The sequence below is a fragment of the Boleophthalmus pectinirostris genome, unplaced genomic scaffold (genome assembly GCF_026225935.1).
Source record: "Boleophthalmus pectinirostris isolate CB_2022bp ecotype Guang Dong unplaced genomic scaffold, ASM2622593v1 HiC_scaffold_18, whole genome shotgun sequence".
Lineage (NCBI taxonomy): Eukaryota > Metazoa > Chordata > Actinopteri > Gobiiformes > Gobiidae > Boleophthalmus > Boleophthalmus pectinirostris.
Window position 1 is genome coordinate 22,640,178 of NW_026571133.1, and position 20,709 is coordinate 22,660,886.

The 20,709-nt window shown below is 39.8% G+C and overlaps 2 protein-coding genes across 2 annotated transcripts in view; one reads left to right on the top strand and one right to left on the bottom strand.

The window, feature by feature from the left end:
* LOC110161679 (DENN/MADD domain containing 1A) overlaps positions 1-7,731 on the top strand; it is an 11,083-nt gene extending 3,352 nt beyond the window's left edge. The window contains exons 2-14 of the mRNA XM_055154129.1: positions 6-85; positions 231-276; positions 359-460; positions 542-667; positions 739-840; positions 1,180-1,267; positions 1,352-1,392; positions 1,491-1,562; positions 1,637-1,693; positions 1,932-2,081; positions 2,289-2,356; positions 2,938-3,178; positions 5,016-7,731. Of these exons, the coding sequence (XP_055010104.1) occupies positions 6-85; positions 231-276; positions 359-460; positions 542-667; positions 739-840; positions 1,180-1,267; positions 1,352-1,392; positions 1,491-1,562; positions 1,637-1,693; positions 1,932-2,081; positions 2,289-2,356; positions 2,938-3,178; positions 5,016-6,023 (2,181 nt within the window). The 3' untranslated portion in view covers positions 6,024-7,731. The remainder of the gene's footprint in view (positions 1-5; positions 86-230; positions 277-358; positions 461-541; positions 668-738; positions 841-1,179; positions 1,268-1,351; positions 1,393-1,490; positions 1,563-1,636; positions 1,694-1,931; positions 2,082-2,288; positions 2,357-2,937; positions 3,179-5,015) is intronic.
* A 528-nt stretch (positions 7,732-8,259) lies between these two features.
* On the bottom strand, positions 8,260-18,971 carry crb2a (crumbs cell polarity complex component 2a). Its single transcript, XM_020926715.2, has 13 exons — positions 18,905-18,971; positions 14,630-15,322; positions 13,823-14,018; positions 12,804-12,943; positions 12,523-12,693; positions 12,338-12,451; positions 11,141-12,094; positions 10,464-11,038; positions 10,191-10,356; positions 9,230-10,100; positions 9,036-9,152; positions 8,555-8,681; positions 8,260-8,481 (listed from the first exon to the last, which is right to left on the bottom strand). The coding sequence occupies exons 1-13, from the start codon at positions 18,969-18,971 to the stop codon at positions 8,260-8,262; spliced, it is 4,413 nt and encodes a 1,470-aa protein (XP_020782374.1).
* Positions 18,972-20,709: the final 1,738 nt, after the last annotated feature.

The following is a 20,709-nucleotide window of genomic DNA, read 5'->3' on the forward strand; positions in this document are numbered from 1 at the left end:
ATGGGTCAGCCGCCATGTTGTATCCAATGCACTGGCAACATGTTTACATTCCTGTTCTGCCTCAACATCTGTTAGACTACTGCTGGTATGTGCAAATGCATTTGCCTAATTTTAACCATTGTGACCAGTCATACTGTCCACCTATCTAATGGTCCTCCAAACTCAGAAAAATTTCATAGTTTGATGTTCAAAACTCACTGATAATTGTAATGTAATTGTTTCTTTTTTAGTGCCCCAATGCCTTACCTAATTGGAGTGCATTCCAGCTTAATGGAGGTAGATTTTATCTATTTTCTTCCTGACTTCTAAATTTACTTAAAGTTAATCTGTTTTACTATTGGCTTTTTGCGCATTGTAGAAAGTTCGGGGAATGTCTCTTGATGATGTGGTGATCCTCAATGTGGACACTAACACACTGGAAACTCCTTATGAAGACCTCCAGAGCCTCCCTAATGATGTGGTGAGAACATTATTATCATTGTTTTAATCAACAGTTATTTTATCCAAGGAATGTGTTGTGATAACACAGTTTGTTGGTTAGGTTTCCTCTCTAAAAAGTCGACTGAGAAAAGTATCAACAACAACAGGTGATGGTGTGGCACGGGCCTTTTTGAAGAGCCAGGCTGCTCTATTTGGCAGCTACCGAAATGCCCTGCAGATTGAGCCGGTCAGTGAACACACCACAGCAAAATCAATGCACTAGATTGCCCATGCAATGTCTAACTTCAGTGCTTTTAGGGCGAGCCAATCACCTTTAATGAAGAAACATTTATCAACCATCGGTCAAGTGCAATGAGGCAGTTTCTTCAAAATGCGATTCAGTTGCAACTATTCAAACAGGTATAAATTCAATCAATATGAATTACAATAATGTAAAAATTGAACACTCTTCTTGATTTAATAATTTTTTGCAATCTATTATGAAGAAAGTTCTTAAATTTATTATATACTCCACAGAACTAAGAACTCTGCTTTGGAAAGCAAAGGGAAAGTGCAAATCATAAGCAAATGTTACTCAAAACTGGTGTAGTCATCAGAAATATTCAAATGTGACAAAAAGGGTGTACCACATTATTCACATCTTGAAGGGTGTACTACATTATTCACATTACTGTATTGTTTAGGACATTATCATATTTTAATTCTCTACCCACATCCTTGCTGTGGTTGTGTGAGCAGTTTATTGATGGCCGTTTGGACCTTTTAAACTCAGGAGAAGGCTTTAATGACATTTTTGAAGAGGAGATCAACATGGGAGAATATGCAGGTATGTTTGTGCATAAAAGTCTTGACCATTTGAGGTACGTTATCAGCATATTTATTATTTTCTTTGTTTTGTTTTTTTATACAGGAAGTGACAAGACCTACCACCAATGGTTGTTTACTGTTAAGGTAAAGCTATTATGTTAATTGTTTTAGTACTACATAACTTGAATGATTATGAAGTATTTTGAATGACTTTATTTCTTAATTAACACATTTTATTGCAGAAAGGCGGTGGTGCAATCATTAACACAGTGAGGACTAAAGCAAACCCAGCTATGAAAACTGTCTATAAATTTGTAAGAGTTTTATCTTTTATCTAAACTTCCCATTGTGTTTTGAGGAGGCAAACTAAGCTTTTCATCTCTGACAGGCTAAAGATCATGCCAAAATGGGTATCAAGGAGGTGAAGAGCCGACTGAAACAAAAGGTATCAAATCTAGCCAATTCTAATATGTTATGAGCAATATTGTGTTGTCGTTTTAATTGTATGGCTTGGTTAACATTTTAACATTGTTCATGAAAAACACTGGCCTGCCCTCTGACCCAAATCTCAACAACTTAAACACCCATAACAAACCCAGCCTCGTCGCACTGCCTCCCTCCCTGTCCCCCTGCAGTGCCATTCCTCGGACCCTTATTATCCTCCATACGTTTCCCCTTTGCAGGAACAGGCAGAAAACGGCTTCCCCACAGCTGGATCAGTGGTTATAGACAATGAGAGCACTTCTGAGGTAACATCTGCCCGAGCTATCAGGAGAGAGGGGCCACTGCACACCTGGGATGACCGCAGACCAATCACTATGCACTTTGGACAGGTAACAACACAAGTGAACAAAATGGCTGTAATAACAGTGCAAAAATGTAAAGGTGCACTGTGTAAGCTTTCGGGTGGAGGGCCAGCCACCAGCTTGTTTAGTCTGAAATCTTGCACATTATGGCATTAGTGCATGCCTAGTGCACCTTTATAACAGTTCAGATATTTTGATGACTAAAATGAGTATGTTGTGTTTTTTCTTCCCCAGAATCGACCACCAATGTTGTTAAAAAGACCAAGCAGTAATGTGAGTTTGGAGGCTGCGGTGGATCCACTGTAAGCACACTCTACTTATTATACACAAAACAAAATGCAAATATGTATTGTTTAATATTTAAGAGTGATGATTCCTTTTGTCTTCCTCCCCTCTCTAACTTGCCTTACTAATACCTTAATGTTATACTAATCTTGCTGATCTGAAGTAGCTGCTATCACTATTACTGTTTCCAAGTTTCCTCCCTCTCCCTCTGCCTGCCTGTGTGCTGCTCTAAATCTGCTTTTATCTCTCTCCTCACTGTAGCTCTCTGCGTCCCACTCGGCATTACACAGTCTTTCTGTCGGAGGATTCCTCTGGAGATGAGCTCCAGTATGATGAGGACTCTGTCTCTGGATTTCCTGATAGCTTTCTCTTCTCTGCTCCTTTTGAGTGGTCTCCTCAGTACGCATTCATTTAATTGGCTTTGTGCTGTTTAATGTAGTGACTCACTTCTTTTCCTAACTTAATAATTTATGACTCACTATGGTTATTAGGCAGCATGGGCATGTGTGGTGTATACCTTAAGATGTAATTTGGATCTGCATGTATACTACCTTATACTATACTATGTTGATCACTGATGAAAAACTGTTCTTTTCAGAGCTCAGCCGTACCACTCGCTAAAAGAAGTGGAGTTATTAGAAGGTGATGATAATGGCCCAGAGCGACATACTGCTCCTTCAAGTCCTGTTAATGAAAAGTTCTCCAATATCAACCTGTTGGGGGATATTTTTGGTTGCCAAGATGAACCTGACAGCCAACCTATTACTCTGGCTAAAAGTCTGGAGGATTTGAGGACGCCCAAAGAAACTGACGATGTGCAATCTAAGTTCACATATCAGGTCAGAGATATAAATGTTTTTTGTTATCATTTGAATTAGCACCAGTTGTTTTAATACAGGGATTTTACATGTGAAACTAAATATTTAATTATGTTTAGTGTGGAGCTATATAAGGATATAGCAAAAACAAAACTGAAGAAACGAAGTTCATGAGCATGTTCTGAAATATCTGTTCATCAGGAGAAGGGGTGCCAATATTTGTGACACAGGACATTTACAGTGTTTTGTTGTTTTTAGGCCCGAGCGCCAGAAGCTGGCAAAGGGCCTATTAGTATCGCAAAGCGATGCTCCTAGTGGCTGGAAAATGAAATGGCGCGACGTGACTCGCCCGTAGTGAACAGGGACCCTCGCCATGACGTAGCAATTCGCCAGAGGTTTCTGAAAATGTAGTTTGACGGCCAAAAAAAAGTGCAACATTGTTCTCTTATCAGAATATTATTCATTCTTTCTTTCTTTCTTTATTCTTATTTTTTTTCTCCTAACCCACTGAACCATGATGAAAAGTCCAGAAATTTTGCCATCTGGTAAAACTTGCGCTTCTCTAACTTTTGGCTATTTCCATTTTCCAAAAATAAATAAAATGGCTCATCAGCGCCCTCAAACAACTCAAAAATGCATTAGGGAATACGAATGACACCCAAAAGAATTTGCACATAGAATAATGCGATTTGACACAGAAGTCGATCATGACAAGACAAAGAAAAAAATATTATTACGCCAACACCATGCGCTCCACTAGGGGGCAGCAATATTGGCTTAAAGTTTGGTATGCTTTTACGAACTCCTCCGAGGGCGCTCACCCGAACGGGCTCTTATATGGTCCACATTATCTCAAGGGGGGGAACATTGAAAGTTATCCAAATTTTTCACACACTTGTCTTACGGTCTCTGAGCAGTGAAGCAACAAAAAATGCACACAATTTTGGAGATTTTTGGAGATTTACAAATTGCTCCCATTTGCTCAAGCGAACTCAGATTTCAATGAAATTTTAAACAGTTGTTAAACTCTCTGCCCTAAAGTTACTTAATGTTAAAAAAAATAAATTTGGTATATTAGCACCCCCTATAGAGTGAAATAAAATTTAATATGGGAGAAAATAAATTAGTTTTTCAAAAATTTCTGAAATTTTGCACAAACTTTAGTTTTGACATCCTGATCCAAAAAGTCAATGACACCCATGCTATATTTTTTATGGTGTTGCCATAGCTATAACGTAAACTCTCCATGTTCCGATGGTAAAATCACCCAGTCGCACAAACTTTGCCCGATTTCACAAAAATTTTTATTGTGGGTTCACACCCCGACTATGAACAGATTGATCTAAGAAAAATGGGTGCAGTAGCGCCCCCTAGAAAATTTGTATGGGAAAAATAATGTTTTATTTATCATAGATATACAAAATTTGGTATCTATATTTGTGACATGGTCTCGATTAAAAAACTCAGGGTTAGGTTTAAGCTTAGGGTTATAAGGGTTAGTGTGGGGTGTGGTGTTTTGCGGGGCACTGTGTTAGTGGGGCGTGGCGCATATGGGTGTGGCGTTTGCGGGGCAATTGCGGGGCGCGGCGTTTGTGGGGCGCGGCGTAGGCGAGTGCGAGGGCTATATTTTATGTATTCTATATATATTGGTGTCTTTTATTTTTATTGGCAGTAGTTGAGTAGTTTTTGAAAATATGTAATTTATAAGTTTTAACTTTTACTTTCCACAGTATTCTTTTCTCAGTAGGGTTGCCAGTATTTCTTAACTTTCATGGCTGTAATAGAAATACTACATTCAGATTTTAAGGCTGTCACAACATTTAACTTTTAAGAATAAATCTTGTTTGTTATTTCACAGCGTATGGACCTGAGCATTGGTGAACATTCACGGACACTTCCGGGGCTAAAACTGTCCAACCCGTATAACAAGCTTTGGAGCATGGGGCAGGATGATGCTGCTTTGCCCATCTGTGTGCCTCCCCCTTGTGACAGACCACCTTCAGTTACCCTCGCTGAAGCTCCCTCTCCAAGTCGTGAAATCCTCACCCTAGGCCAGGACATTCCAGACCTCACTAACACCAGCAACATCACCATTCCCCGGCCTCAAGGGAGGAAGACACCGGAGCTGGGAGCTGTGTTGGCTCCTCCAGTGGCTCAAGTCAAGTCCAAACCAGCTGAGGGAAGGACTACACCCGGAGGACAGGAGTTCAGACAAGCCCTGAGCCGGACATCAGATGTGGACTTTCTGAAGCCCTCAAAGACCGGAGAGGGCAGCTTGGATCTGATCAGCCTTTTGGACCCTCTCAACAGTTCATCAGTGAATGACAAGACCGAACACAGCACCCTCTCATCAAATAAACCAATGCTCCCACCCCGACCTTACCCAACAGGGCTGCCCCCTTTTCCAGTGCAGCCTCAAATATCACTCAACCCATTTGCCTCATCTCTTCCACAAACCCCTCCTCAAATACACTATTCTCCCATAGCCAGTGGTAACCCCTTTACTGCAGTCTACAGGCCCCCACCTCTGGGCCCCTGTCTACACGCTCCACAGACACTGCCTGGTCTGTACAGGCAGCCTTCACCAGGGGGCTCCACTGTGTCCCCCAATTATGGACTCGTGCACACAGCCTTCCTTCCATCTGCCTCCACCCTGCCACAGTCCTCCAGTAACCACTCTCTGTCCAATTTGGCAGACTGTATGACTGACCCACTCCAGAGCAGACTGACAAAAACACTTCAGACTGAGGCAGAAACCAGAAAGAGTCAGGATCCTTTTGGGGACCTGCTCAGTATGGTTCAACCCACTGCTACTCCAAAAATGAAGGTAGAGGACCTAAGGAGGAAGTGGGAAACATTTGACTGACTTAACTGTGTGTGTGCACTGAGTGTGGCCACGTAACCAGATGATTCCTCTGTTAATAATACATGTAGAGTGCCTTCAACATTTGTTGGTAGAAAATAACTATTGCATATTATAATTTTTCCTCGGTTAAAATGCTTTGAAGCGTAATTCTTAAAACCCAACACAGAATGAAACCTGTAACAGAAAGCGTTGGAGGAGTCCTGTTGCATGTAGCACTGAAACTATTAAGTACTTCCAAACAATGTGACACAGCATTCTCTTTGTAGTCCTTTACATCTCTTCATTCTTATACTTAGTTTTGCCTCTTTACAGATTGTCAAACTTTCTGATACTTCTGCTCCAAAATATCTTACTATTCTTAATCTGACTGTACTAAAGATTTTAGAAGGTTAAAATTACAGAGCAGTTTACAAAAATGGTTCTACAGATCACAATCAACTAAAACAATACTTATATTTGTTAATTGATTGAACCACTTTGTGAATCCTTGTTCATCCTTTGTTTTTAATCAAAATACAGATTTACGTATGAGGAATAATCTGGTTACAGCCCACCCGGACTGTCCACACTCTGCAGCTGACCAAAGGCTAATAGGTTTGAACTGATGTGATGAGGACTGGTCATTCAGCCACAGCAACCTCTATAAGACTCCTGGTTCATTTGTGTGTTTTGCTTTCTACTCTTAAACAAACTTGTTCTTGTTTTTAATATATCCAGATGCCAACTATCCATGGCCCATTGCCTCTTGCTTACAGTTGAAAAATCATTTGCACTATTTGTAGTGGTGTGGTTATGTGTAATGCACCACGTTAGAGTAGATACAATATTAGTAATTTAGTACTCAATTTGTCTTGCTTAAATACCTAATATCTGTATACCTTTGTAATAAACCAAATTTACAACGGGCAAGTTTGTAACAAGTCCTCTATTACAACAACTCTTTGCATTGTGGTATGTAGCTACATAGTGTGGTGCATTTCAGTTGCGCTTAGTCTATCCTTGACAAGTTTGACAAGCTTCATGCACACAGGTCTTTGTTGGGCCTTTTATGAAGGATTTATCTGTGAGTTTGTTTTGCTTTCTGTTTTTCTATAAAGCACTGGAAAATATTATTATATGATCTCACTGTCCCTGAATCAATATCAGACCTGTCAGTTTGATGAAAGTCTTGTTTGCTGACTATTTTGTGAAAGCATTATTACTCCTTTGCACTGCTTCTTTTTGTCTTTGTTTTGTTACAATTGCCAAATACTACTGCACATATCTGTTATTGTTACGATACATGGAATATTAAATGATCCCAAGATTTACTCTTGTAAAGTAGGTTGACATAGACTGATTCACTAAAATCTGTACTTATAATACATGTAAGGCCGAAGTAGAACAATATCAATAATTAACTATATGACAGGTTAAAATATTGTTACATCTGTGCAATTTAAAATATGTAGTGCTGCCCACTAATCTAATTTCTTTCTGCAGAATAGAAAGCATTTTGTTTTTATCTGATTTTATCCATTGCATCCTAGTACTTGGACTTGACAGTACATTCATATGTTGCTGGTTATCACCACATGTATATTGTGATAATTAAGATAATTTGTTCTTAATTGTTATAATTATTTATCTGTCTTCATTCTTTGTTGTTGTGAATACTTTTTACATTTTGCTTACAGTTATGATTAAATTTTGTGTGCCCAAGCAGCTACATTGACTTGCTTGTCTTATTTTACAGAAACATAATAGTCATCTACTTATGGCACCTGATTACTTGGCAGTTCACAGTTTCATTATTATTTTTTTAAGTCCATACTTTAGTAGTCTGATGTATGTACAATAGTAATATATGTTTTATTTAGTTTACATAAGCTAAACAAATTGTTTATATAAAACTTTTTTTTTTTTTTTACACATGTCCTGTATTTTAGTATTTTATAAATACATCTTGTATAAAAAGCATTTTTTGCTCCAGAAAATGCTACAAATATGTCAAGTTCTGTTGAAAGTAGCCTGGCATTTCCTATCCTGTTAGTAGAGAATATCCAATAGTCATCTTTGCAAGTACACAATATTTTCCTCAAACTTTCATAATATTTCCTAGAAAGTCAAATGTCTATGGCAGTAGCACCAGTGGATGAGTACCTCACCACAAGGGGGTGTATAACACAACAAATATGAGAGGCGCTTTGAGTCCCAATCCTGTGCACCTGCTCAGCTGTGTTTACACCACTGTCTCTTAAATAAGCCTCTCTTCTGGGGGCACTTTGAGCATGCTGCCCATCTCAAGACGGGCTCCAGCTAACTCCTGGGCACTGGGGCTGTAGGCTCCCTCTGACTGGCGCTTCTTCCTTGCTGTCATCACCATAAATGTCAGTCCAATGATTACAATCAGAACACAGAGGCAAAGCAGTGGGATGGCCACCAGCAGCCACGGCACACCCTGTTTGTGAGCCAGTTTCTGAAGGGGGAAAAAGGTAGTTGTAATTTTTTTCATGAAAGTATCAAAAACTTGTCAAGATAATAACACTTACATTTGTGTCACAAGTTGGTCCACTAAAACCAGATGGACATTCACAGACAAACATGTTGAAATGATCCAAACAAGAACCACCATTTCGACATGGATTTGACTCACATTCATTTATTTCCATTTCACACCTGCAGAACAGAACATGTTCAAGTGTGCTCTAATAATAATAATAATCAGTAGAAATAGATAATTATTTTGACCACCTCATTGAAGAAAATGCATGAAGCTTTATTTGAACACTTTGTGTGAGTGGGGGCACAGCACAGACTGTGACTAGACTATTCTCTAGTTAGTGAAAAGTGGCTGTGTATATGTTTAAAAATTATTGTTATGTTTCCTAATTTTAGACAACAGGTGAGTATATAATAATTTCAAAGCATATAATTTGGGGAAAAATAATGAAAATGTGCCCTACTTATCAGCCTCATAACAACGCTCTGAAAATCATTATTTTAAATGAGTGAACTGCACCATACTCTTACCTGATGCCTGTAAAACCTGGCATACAGGTGCAGTTAGCGCCCCACAGACCATCATGGCAAATGCCATCATTCAAACAGAGGACATCACGACCACACTGCTCTGGAGGATATCTCCATCTGGTGAGAAAAATATTTAATTATTACAGATATTACTACTCGATTTTTGCTGTATTTAAGTAATAGACTTAGCTTACTGGCAAAGGGGGCCACTGTAGTCATGGGGACATACACAGGTGTAAGTGTTCGGACCGTCCTGACACGTACCACCATGCAGACAGGCGTGATGTTCACATTCATCTATGTCTTCGTCACAGAGTCTGCCTACGTATCCCGGGTGACACTGGCACTCAAATCCAGCTAAGTAGTCCATGCAGCTCCCATGAATGCAGGGTTGAGACACACAGTCATCAGTGTCCCGCTCACACTGCTCCCCCTCCCAACCAGAGTCACACACGCAGCCAAACTTATTAAAGAGGTCCTGACAAGTGCCGCCATTGAGACAGGGGTCTGAGTCGCACACTGGAGTGCTAGTGCAGCCCAAGTGAATCTTTGGTTTCCCCACTAAATGAAATTGGGATGGCTGAGGAGCTCTGTAATCATCGACAAAGGGAAGGTAGACTCCACCAATCCGTACAGCTCCCATACATCCGGTAAAGCTCTGAGCTATAGCTAGAGTGGTGCTCTTGTGATTGAGGAAGTACAGGCGGCCGGTCACTTCTGGGGAGCTACTGGTGTCTGTGATGCCATCTACAGTGATGACCCACGGGGAGACTTTCCTTTTTTGATCTGGCATTGAAATGTTTACTCTGTGCCACTGTCCATCATCCACACGCCGCAGTCCAGACAGAATCAAAGCCTCTACAGTGTTCCCGAGCTGGATCTCTAACCGCACCGAAGAGTCCAGCACACCAACCATAAGCATGTCCCCACCTCGAGCAGCACGCAGCAGGACTGCGTTTTCTGAGCGAGTCCTAAACTCAATGTAGATATTGGAAACAGGTTCAGCAAGGGATCCACCTGCACTGTACTGCACCGCATTGTTCTCAAATGTAGCATTATACACACCTAATAAACAACACAGACAGTATGAGTACAAAGTACAGCAAAATAGTTAGACATTTTCATGATCATTTCCTTTGAAAACGATGAACTTACATTCATATCCATCTGGAAGGTCCACACAGTGACCACCATTGACACAGGGACCACTTACACACCACACTCGGGTTTCACAGGTCTTGCCTTTGTACTCCTCTGGGCACGAGCAAGTAAAATCATTGAATGAGATGGTACACTTGCCACCATTATGACATGGCTTTGTCTGAAAGAGAATGTAAGTATGGCTATATAATACTGAATATAAAACAAATCTTACATATGTAATTTACCATGAAATATAAATTTTAAGGCTCAAACTACAGTATGTACCTTACACGTGTCATCACTGATACATCCTTCTTTGATATTTTCATTGCTGTTTGAAATGTACACATCTTCTTGATTGGAATATTTCCACTGTCCCATTTCTAGATGAACAGAGCCCAAACGTAGGTCCTGCAGGCAGCCTTTGTAATGTCCACCCCATTTGTCTGAGCTCCAGAGTTCAGGCAGTCCTCCTACATAGACCCAGTCTCCTTCACTGATGTTGACCTCAGGGATTTTTCCAATGCTGTAACGGAGGCCTGCGTGCTCAAAGATAACCTTATTCTGCTGCACAACAACATGTAAAAACTGCTTCTCTCCAGTTGTCACAAATATGGGTGCAGTCAGAGGGATGCTGCTGGACAAAGAGCTGACAAATACCCGGCCCATGCCCAGGTAAATAGAGAAGTACACTTCCCCCTCGTTCTGTTGGGAGGGTCTCCTCAGTTGGAGCAGAAGGCCATTTGGCTTTAAGGATCTCAGGAAGAAAGAGACATTGAAAGTGCTGCCATGGTTCTTATTAATTTCATATGCACTGAAACTTAGAATGTTTTCATGGTTGTATGTCCATGAGGCGTATTCTGCAAAAAAGATACCAAAAGCTTGTTAATTATGATATTATTATTATTATATTATTATCTAAATATGTAATTAACTGGTATCCATGAAGCTGTGATGATTACCTTCAGAGCAGCTGTCTCCATAGTATGGCCTGTGACACTCACAGTAATAGCTGGTCCACATGTCCACACATTGTCCATGGCTACTACAAGGGTCCGGCTCACACCAGGTGGTCTTACTGCAGCCCAGTTCAACCTCCTGGTTGTCTGGGAGACTCTGGGGCAGAATGGCTTTAGAGTCAATCATCAAGTCCTCCATACATCCAATAAAAGATGTCTTGGCAACAGTTATGTCCAGAAGTTCCGCAGGGACCCCGCCCACATAAACATGAGAAAACGCTGAAGAGGGCTCAAAGCGTGGTTCATCTGCTCCATCATCAATAACTTTGCATCCGTCTCGGTCACATCCAGGACCTTTGACAATCAGAACTAGACCCTGATCGTCTAAAATCACATGGGCGTCCCTCCAATCTCCATCACTGACAAGCTCAGAAAATGTTACATGCAGCTCAGAGTCCTCAGAAAAAGCTTTGGCGTAAAGACCACCATTAACTATCTCTAATAACAAGTAGTTTTCCTCATCCCCTCTAAAGAACAAGAGCATGTTAGGTAGTGTAGTCCTGAAACGCAGCTGTACTCCAATCCCATGATGATTCAAATGCTCCACCTCTCTCCTCTCCCTCTCCTCCAACTGCAGCTCAAGGTGAATGAGACCTGGGCTGGAGAAGGAGAAGGTGGTCCTGGTAGAGCAGTGCTGGTCATAGAAGCCGTGTGGACAGAGACAGGTGTGCACATGCTCCTCACCATCCAGCCATGGACTACAGGTGGCACCGTTCTGACACTGGTGCTCAATACATCCATGCAGCCGGATGTGGCAATGTTCTCCTCCCCAGGGCAGCTCGCCAGGCTCTGGGTTGGGGCAGTGGCAGGTGTAGGATGCTCTGCCATCTTCACACCAGCCTCCATTCTGACAAGGCTGGCTCTCACACTCATTGATGTTCAACTCACATTGAAGACCTGCAAAATAGGTATAGTGAATTAGGCAAAGAACTAGGGCTCCACAATCTGTCACAACTGAATTAAAATATGTTTTGAAATGCATGATATTCAGGTATTAGTTTATCAGTCCGTATTTCAGTTGTTTACAATGAATTGTTTACAATGTGCACTTTGAACAGAATCGTACTTCACTAAAAACACCAACACATAGTATATTTACTGATTTAAATCATGTTTCTGTGCATATTACCCAGCTTTTACCTAAAAACCCAGGAGTACAGGTGCAGGTATAGCCATTGACTTGGTCCAAACATGCCCCTCCATTCTGACAGGGCTCAGACTCGCACTCATTGATGTTCACAGAGCAGTTCTCTCCTGGGAAAGACACAGGAACCTTAAAGCATCATTCAGAAATGAAACTCGATTGCAACAGTTTGATCTTATACCTGCAAATCCTGGCTGACACTGGCATATGTATCCAGATGCATCTGCAAAACTCAGCTCCCAGTCCATCTCCCAATGAGATGGATCAGAGCGCTCAAAACACTCCCCACCATTTTCACAAGGCTGCTCCGCACACTCATCTATATCCACCTCACAGTTGGTCCCTTCGTAGCCTGAAAGATATATATATATATATATATATATATATATATATATATATATATATATATATATAAATATATATACTTTTTTTTTTTTTGTAAGCACAGAATAGCCTGTATACCTGGCCAACAGTTACAGATGTACCCTTTAACTTGCTCCTGACAAGTTGCTCCATGTTGACAGGGATTGGACTCACACTCAGGGATGTCCACTTCACAGTGATCACCCTCAAAACCAGTGTCAGTGCAGTCACAGGCATAACTGTAAGAAACAGAAAAAACAGTGTAACACTTTAAAAAATGTGGACAGCAGTGGCTCAGCTGCTGAACCATTTGTCCACAAACCAGAAAGTTAGTGGTTTGCCCAGTGCATACTATTGTTGGGTCCTTGAGCAAGACATTTTCCCCAGTTTGCCTATTCACAGGTTTCAGCTTCCTGTTATATGTAACATTTTGAGGGCTTTTTCCCCATTCAAAAGATTTTATATTTTTTTAATTATTTGTCTCCATACAAACACTCCTATTTTTTTCATTCTGAAACCTATGGATATAGGAAAGTAGTGTGTGCGTATTGACAGTTCTTGAGGAGATAGGTTGGGTTGACATCATAGCATTCTTGAGTATCCAGAGTTTAAAACTGAGCTGGAGGACAGGTCAAAATTCTATGGTAGAATTTACCTTTTAACTGCCATACTGATGATTTCCTAACCTGATTTATGATTAATATAATTGTCATTATTGAGCCTATTCACACAAAACAAACACAGAGTGACTTGTTTGTCAGTATAAATCAACAAATGTGTTTTCAAAATTGCTTTAGAAAGTGTTGCCATTATTCAGTCCAAAGAAGTGATGATTGTCTGTTGAAAGGACTAATTAATCTATAGATAAATATTGGAAGTATGTTTTTTTTTCTAAAAAGCAATAATATTCACATAGAGTTTTATAGGCATGCCCCCCCATTTAAAATAGTAAAATCAACAAATTCTAGCACATGACCACAATGCATTTAGTCTTACTGCTTCCCATTCCATTTTGAGCATCAAAAGCCTACTGCATTATCATTACTTATTTAATATATACATTTTTAATGTAATAAAATAAAAAAAATAAACAGAATGTTGAGGTGTGTGAAAATGACCTGTTGACCATGTCGTGGCAAATGGCTCCATTCTGACAGGGCTGACTCTCGCACTCATCCAGGTCGATCTCACAATCGATGCCGTCAAACCCGGGCACACACTCGCAGGAGTACATGCCGATTAGGTTGTGACAAGTGGCACCATTTCTGCAGGGGGTTGATTCACACTCATCTATCTCTACCTCACAATTCACACCTGTTGAGGCAAATATCAGTAAATATATTTTAAGTCATTTTACCATGCTGAAAGAAACCACTGGTCAGTATTTTAGTCCATGTATCAGTGTCCATGTATATATCAGTGTAGATAAATATGTAGTTCAGGAATGCTGACCTGTTAACCCTTATAGAAGTCACTGACACTAAGCAGAAGGGACTGTGAGAATACCAAGACGTAAGTGTTTTAAACACTATCGGTAGTCAAGATAAGACTCCTGACACCCAAAAGCATCTTACTAAAACAGTGTGTCTTTTTATCAGGAACAAACAAAAGACAGAGGAGCTGAACAAAGCAGTGTTATAATACGTAGAATACTCCACTAATAATTTTACTGACTGTATCCTAACAATAATTACATAATTATGACATAGATATAAGTGGTAGATGGAACTATGAAGCCAACATAGTATGTGAGGCAAACTTTTCTAGTGGTAATAGGCAACTGTTTGCAACTTTGCTGGTAATGTTTCATAGTATGGCATTCAACATATCTATCTAATATTAATTTCACCCCTGTGCTTTTTGTTTTATTGCTCAAAATTGAGAATATATTTTTACTGTAAGAACCTTTAGTTGTGGTGAGGTACCTGCAAATCCATCCAGGCACTCGCACTCATAGTGGTCCTTTTCATTGATACAGGTGGCATTGTTCTCACAGGGCCGTGATGCACACTCATTAATGTCAATCTCACAGTTATATCCTTGAAAACCAGGCACACAAAAGCATTGAAACTCTGCTATTCCGTCCAGACAGATGGCTCCGTTTTGGCACGGCTCTGAAGCACACTCATTCACATTGTCCTCACAGGTACTGCCCTCATATCCAGGGGCGCACTGACACTCAAAACCCTCTGGCCTCAGTAAGCACGTCCCATTGTTCCCGCAGGGCTTGTCTACGCAGTCTGTCACATGTGTCCTACAGTCATATCCTCCATAGCCCTCTGGACACCTACAGAAGTACCCATTTAACTGGTCAACACACAGAGAGCGTGGGGCAGAGCAGGGGTTACTCAGGCACTCATCCACCTCCTCAGTGCAGTTGTCTCCACTCAGACCTTCAGGGCAGATGCAGTGGTATTCTGCACTGCCCGGAGTGCTTAGGCAATTGTCACATAGAGCAAAGGAGCAGGCATCGTAGAGCTGGTCACAGTGCTTGCCCATGTAGCGCACCCCATCTTTGGCACAGATACACGCGTAGTCCTCCATAGTGTCCACACAGGTGGCGCCGTTTTGACATGGGGCTGAAAGACATTTGTCCGATGTAGCCGTGCACAGGATCCCTGTTGAAAGAACACATGAAAGGTAACAGTTTTAGTAGTAGGCAAGTTATTTAAATGCTACACACACAGATCCACCATAACGATCTGTCTAAAATTCTATTCAGCAGTTAATTGTTTATTTCTCCTACATTTATAGATATATTTGATTTTTATAGCCTACATTACTAGGGTCTAACTTGACTTTTTAGGCATTTTTTGTTTTTTAATTATTCATTAGTTTCTCATTATTAAAACAATACACAATACCATAAAGGATTTGAATGTAAATGGATAATCTGTGTAATTTGTAGACAAACACAATGTACGATCCTTTCACTCAGGCTTTATCAATGAGCAGAAGACAAAGCAACACTTATCATGAATGGTAAATGAGCTTTATAACAACCTGGCTGTAACATCTTCTTTCCCCTGAGATATTCCTTTTTTTCTCTATAAACAACATGACTTAAATCACTTAGGCTGCCAATTTAACATTTTTATAAACACATTGTCATTATTCTTGGTACTCTAGTGTGGGTAGCACTACAGAGATTATAACCTTGTCAGAAATGTGGAATTATAACAAAAATGTGTATGAGCCTTTAGCATGGGCCTTAGAAAGTGGTCAGAAGTATTGTTTATCTAGTTGTCATGATTCACAATGAGTCCCCACTGTCCCCACTATAGCCACATACGTTGTTGCACCTAAACACTAAGAGGGGCTAGTCTTAAGCAGAGATTTGCATACAATATCCCCTCTTACAAACCCATGCCGCTTGACCACTCTAGAATCAGTTCACATTCCTTTTTATTAGGCCATTTCCAACAATGGTCAGAATGAGCACATGCCACCGCCCCCAGACCCCAAACTTTGATCAGGGCGCTGGTTCCACATGCTCAGTGAGGCTGAAGAAATGAGGGGGAGAGAGGGTTAGGCCCAAAATAGCAGTTTACTGTAGAAGAAGTGTTTAAACATTTTACATCATTTTACATCATATTTGCATATGGTATAGTTGTACTTGTCTAAATATTGATTTCTTTCCTTCTCATCATAAATTATTATGCAAATCAAATACAATTATAGCTAGTTTGGTGGGTTATGCTATGTATCTTATGTTATAGCAACATATCATTATCATATCGTTCCTCGAGACGCCATGTGATGGGGTGAATGCAGCTACACATTTTGTAGAAGTAAAAAGAAATATGTGGCGGTACACATTTGGACTAAATCACCTGAGCTTACTGTCTGGTGTTGAACAATGGAACAACTGTGCGTCTATGCAGAGACCAAATAGTGATTACAATAACTAGAGCAGGGCAGTGTGTCAGCCATTGTGATGTAATATCTAATAACAGTATGGCAGTCTTAATTACGGGTGCTTGTATTTTGAATTATGCATCAGTGAGTAGCCTATTAGTTGGTCTTGGTAGCTTATTAGTTGATACAATAGCTATTACAGAAACATAATCAAATAATCCGATGCTTGACCATTTTATTGCTGTTACAGTCCACACATGCATGATGCTCTTGGGTTGATCCTGAGCTCATATGCCAATAGATTTAAGTGTGATTGTGACGCTGCTCAAACAGAAGGCACTTGTCATTTTCAATTGTGCCGGAGACAGACTTCTCTCTGAGTTTACTGTGGACACTAACTATGTTTGAGCAGTAGAGATTACTCTCCACAGCCTTGAGTGGTAGCCACCTGCAGACTGAGCAGGCCCAGGTGGCGCAAGTGTCTCTTTATTAGAAAGTGTCCTCAGAGTGAGAAGGCCAGGGCCAACATTTCATTACTGAGGTGAGGTGATCCACTGCTTGTTTGATAAGAAACCTAATTTAAGAGTTGTTTGTTCAAATGTGTGTGGAGCACAGTAGACTATGGTGTGATAGCATGGCTCAGCTATAGAAAGGCCATGCCACTGAATATACAAACATTTTGGTTGTATCACAGGATTTAAAATACCTAATTGTTACTAGCACCAAAATAACTTCTGAAAATTTGTTCAAGATGAAGGTTAGGTTAAAATAGACATCTTAAGACAGCTTCCTCCCTGATGTTTTAGAAAGATGTGTTACAATAAAACTACTGTCTAATTGAACACACTTGTTGTTTACAGGCATGTTCTCAAGCATGTCTTATCCCCTATATACTCTTCCTTAACTTTCCCAGTGCCTCTTTCACCCACCGGTTCCATGCCCTCCGTGACCTAAAGAACCACACTATAGTAATCCTCTGGCTTCACTCGGCCAATCCCATTGCACTTGTAATCTGGTGACAGGATACCTGCGCAGATTACACTTTAAGCTTCCATGTCAAGCATGTGTCACCATAGTGTCCTCATGAATAGTTCTTTCACTATCTAACACTGACACTATCAAATTAGCCTAAACTAAAGGAAGGCATTTGATTATATTTGGACATTTACACAGTGGCTCATACATTTAACTGCCAGTAGATCACTCTTTCAAACTGTCTAACTGATTTTACAACTGATTATTTAAAAAAATATAGGAAAATCTATTTTATTTAAAAATTACCCATAAAAAGTATCCATTAACATGCTGACTGTACAGATATTAATAAGTCAATGTGAAAAAGGTTTTGGTGTATGCAAGTAACCAATAATTAATTAAAATCAAATACCTACCCCTTCAAAAATAAATGATTGGCCTCACATTCACTCATAGTTGATCCTAGCTGCACAGACACACATAAACCTCACGTGAGACGGAGCAGATCAGACTGAGAAGCAGATGTCCCATTCACCTGACTCAACTCAGTTTAATGAAGTCACAGTAGGATGCCGCATGAGCTCAGGGGAGATGTCAGGATCCTTCTTATAAATTATTATGCCCATCACAAAGTAGTTAAGTTAATGTGCCATTATAAATGTGGGTCATGGCTTATGGTTTGCTAAAACTTCATAATGTATTGAGTTCTTTTAACACAGATATCATTGAGTGCTCCCCTCTTCCAGTGTTTGTATGCATGCATGACTGAAGACCACCCCCTGATTGTGAACCAGTCATGTGGCAAATCTGACATACCCCACTAGATACAAGCAACACAAATACAATCTTTATTATTAACAGTTTAGGCATGTAATTGTTAAGACAAATAGATATCAATGTAACGTCTCAGTTACATTACCCTTGCCTATATCAAATGGCAATGAATACTATATATATATATATATATATATATATATATATATATATATATATATATATATATATATATATATATATATATATATATATATATAAACACAGGACACATCCTTGTTAAAAGGACAAAAGGATAAATCACCCACTAGCTGTTGTCTTTCTGAGGCTCCTGACATGGTAGGGACAATACAAGCACCACCCAAACCAAACACCACTTGTGCCCCACTCATGGGGCATCTCTGAAAGGCATTCCTACCTGCACCCTCAATAAGAAGTAAGAGCTCCTAGATCTGCCCTCCAAGAATGTGTAGTAGAACTTAGTAGTACTTTAATTTATGATGTTGCTATGACATCATGCATAATAAATAGTTTGATTAGTGAACATTATAGAAACTCTAGTATAAATATTTCGATTGAACGCCTCTACTCACCCCATTTGAACATCATAGTTGTGAGGAGTAGTGTCTTCAGGTTTAGATGAATCTTCCCCAGTTCCATGGTGTGTCCTGTCACTGGGGTCCACTGAGGAGCCCCAGGGTCAAAGGTCAATAAGAAGTTTAAAGTTCTAAGAAGTTGACATGGTGTGCAATTGAGATGTGCAGCCGTGTGTCTGGAGACATGTCACACACTCACGGAGGAGCTAATGAATGCAGCAGTGGACTCACACTCAGACTACAGCTCTCCCTGTTCATGACTCTGAGCGTGTAATCAGGCGTGAGAGCCGCTGGCCACCATGAAAACATGGTCTGGATCAACAAGATGATAAATGCAGAGAACAAGGCATGGAGGAGTCAGTTCATTTAGCACTCAACCATAAATGCATTCATGTATAACACACACTTAAAATATTTATTCTAGTTGTAACTTGGTTTGTGACAGGAAATATAGAGTATCAATATAAAGTAGCAGACACTATACTATAGTTAATTAAATCATGTTATCCACAATGAGCTCTACTTTAGAACTATGGGTTTGAAGTGGGACACACCTTCTGAATGATAGTTTTTCCAGGATAATTGACACTGACAGCAGAACCATCATCTCTCCTTTCATTATGGGCTATTTAAATGAACCTAAAAATGTTTTTGATTGAGTTGAGGAAATGTATGTAGAAAGGTAAACAACATTATACTTGTGTAACAGAATTGTCTATAATAGAGTATTGTATTATTATTTTGATTCTAGGTGCAGTCCAAATACTCCTGACCGTGTTTTCACTCAGCGTATCATTAGTGGCTACAACAGCTTTAATTCCCTTGTAGTGCAGCTTAGTGGTCAGACATCCATCACTTGGTCTGTTAGAGGCTTGTTACCCCTCTGTGCTCTCTCACCCCTCTGCCACGCCCTCCATCAGCACCAGCTGCCTCACAACCAAATGCCCACAGTGAAAATGTGCCCCAAATAATGACCTTAGTTTCACTCACTGCTGGATGCACGTACGTTAAAAGAAGTGTATAATCAATCTGGGTATTGATTTCTTGGGTCTACAAACAAAAACATGAAACGTAACTATTACTAAATGGTATATTATTAACATAAATTAATGGATCATAGACAAAGATACAATTTCCACCAATTAATCACAGACCTGTCTCTCTTGAAGAAAGAATGCTCCAGCCTTCATTGGCCTGCTTCCGTGACCTGCTCTCAATAAAGACATCGGATATAGGGGATACAGAAAAGACCCTATTTGAAGCCAATCACTTGTACATGACACATGCACTTTATTTACTGCCATTAGTTTTATACAGACTGTGCAGCCTATGTTGCATTTTATGGTTATAGAATGAGGGCTATCCAGGTCTCCAGGATTAAGTGCATAAGCAAACTGAAACCTTTCTCTGTCCTTAAAGGCCTACTGGAATCAGTGGAAGACTGAATCTATTTGTTAGATAAATACATAAAATAAAATTTAAGAAAATTAATAAAATAAAATAAAAATAAAAATAGACAATGATATGTCATATGTTCTTCACATGCACAGGAATATTTTGTCCTGAACATATTATTTCTATGTTTATTTTTATCAGTGATCATACATAGTGATTGCAGAGCCAAGACCACATATGACCATGTAGGCCTAAGGAAAATTTGTTTCCTGCACTGATTTAAAATCTTGAAAAGGGGATACAATAGGTGTAAAAAAATATATGATTTAACATAATTAAGAATTTGCATTGCAGATTATTGTAACATATGGCTTCAACTATGCACTATGTGTTTTATTTTTATTTAT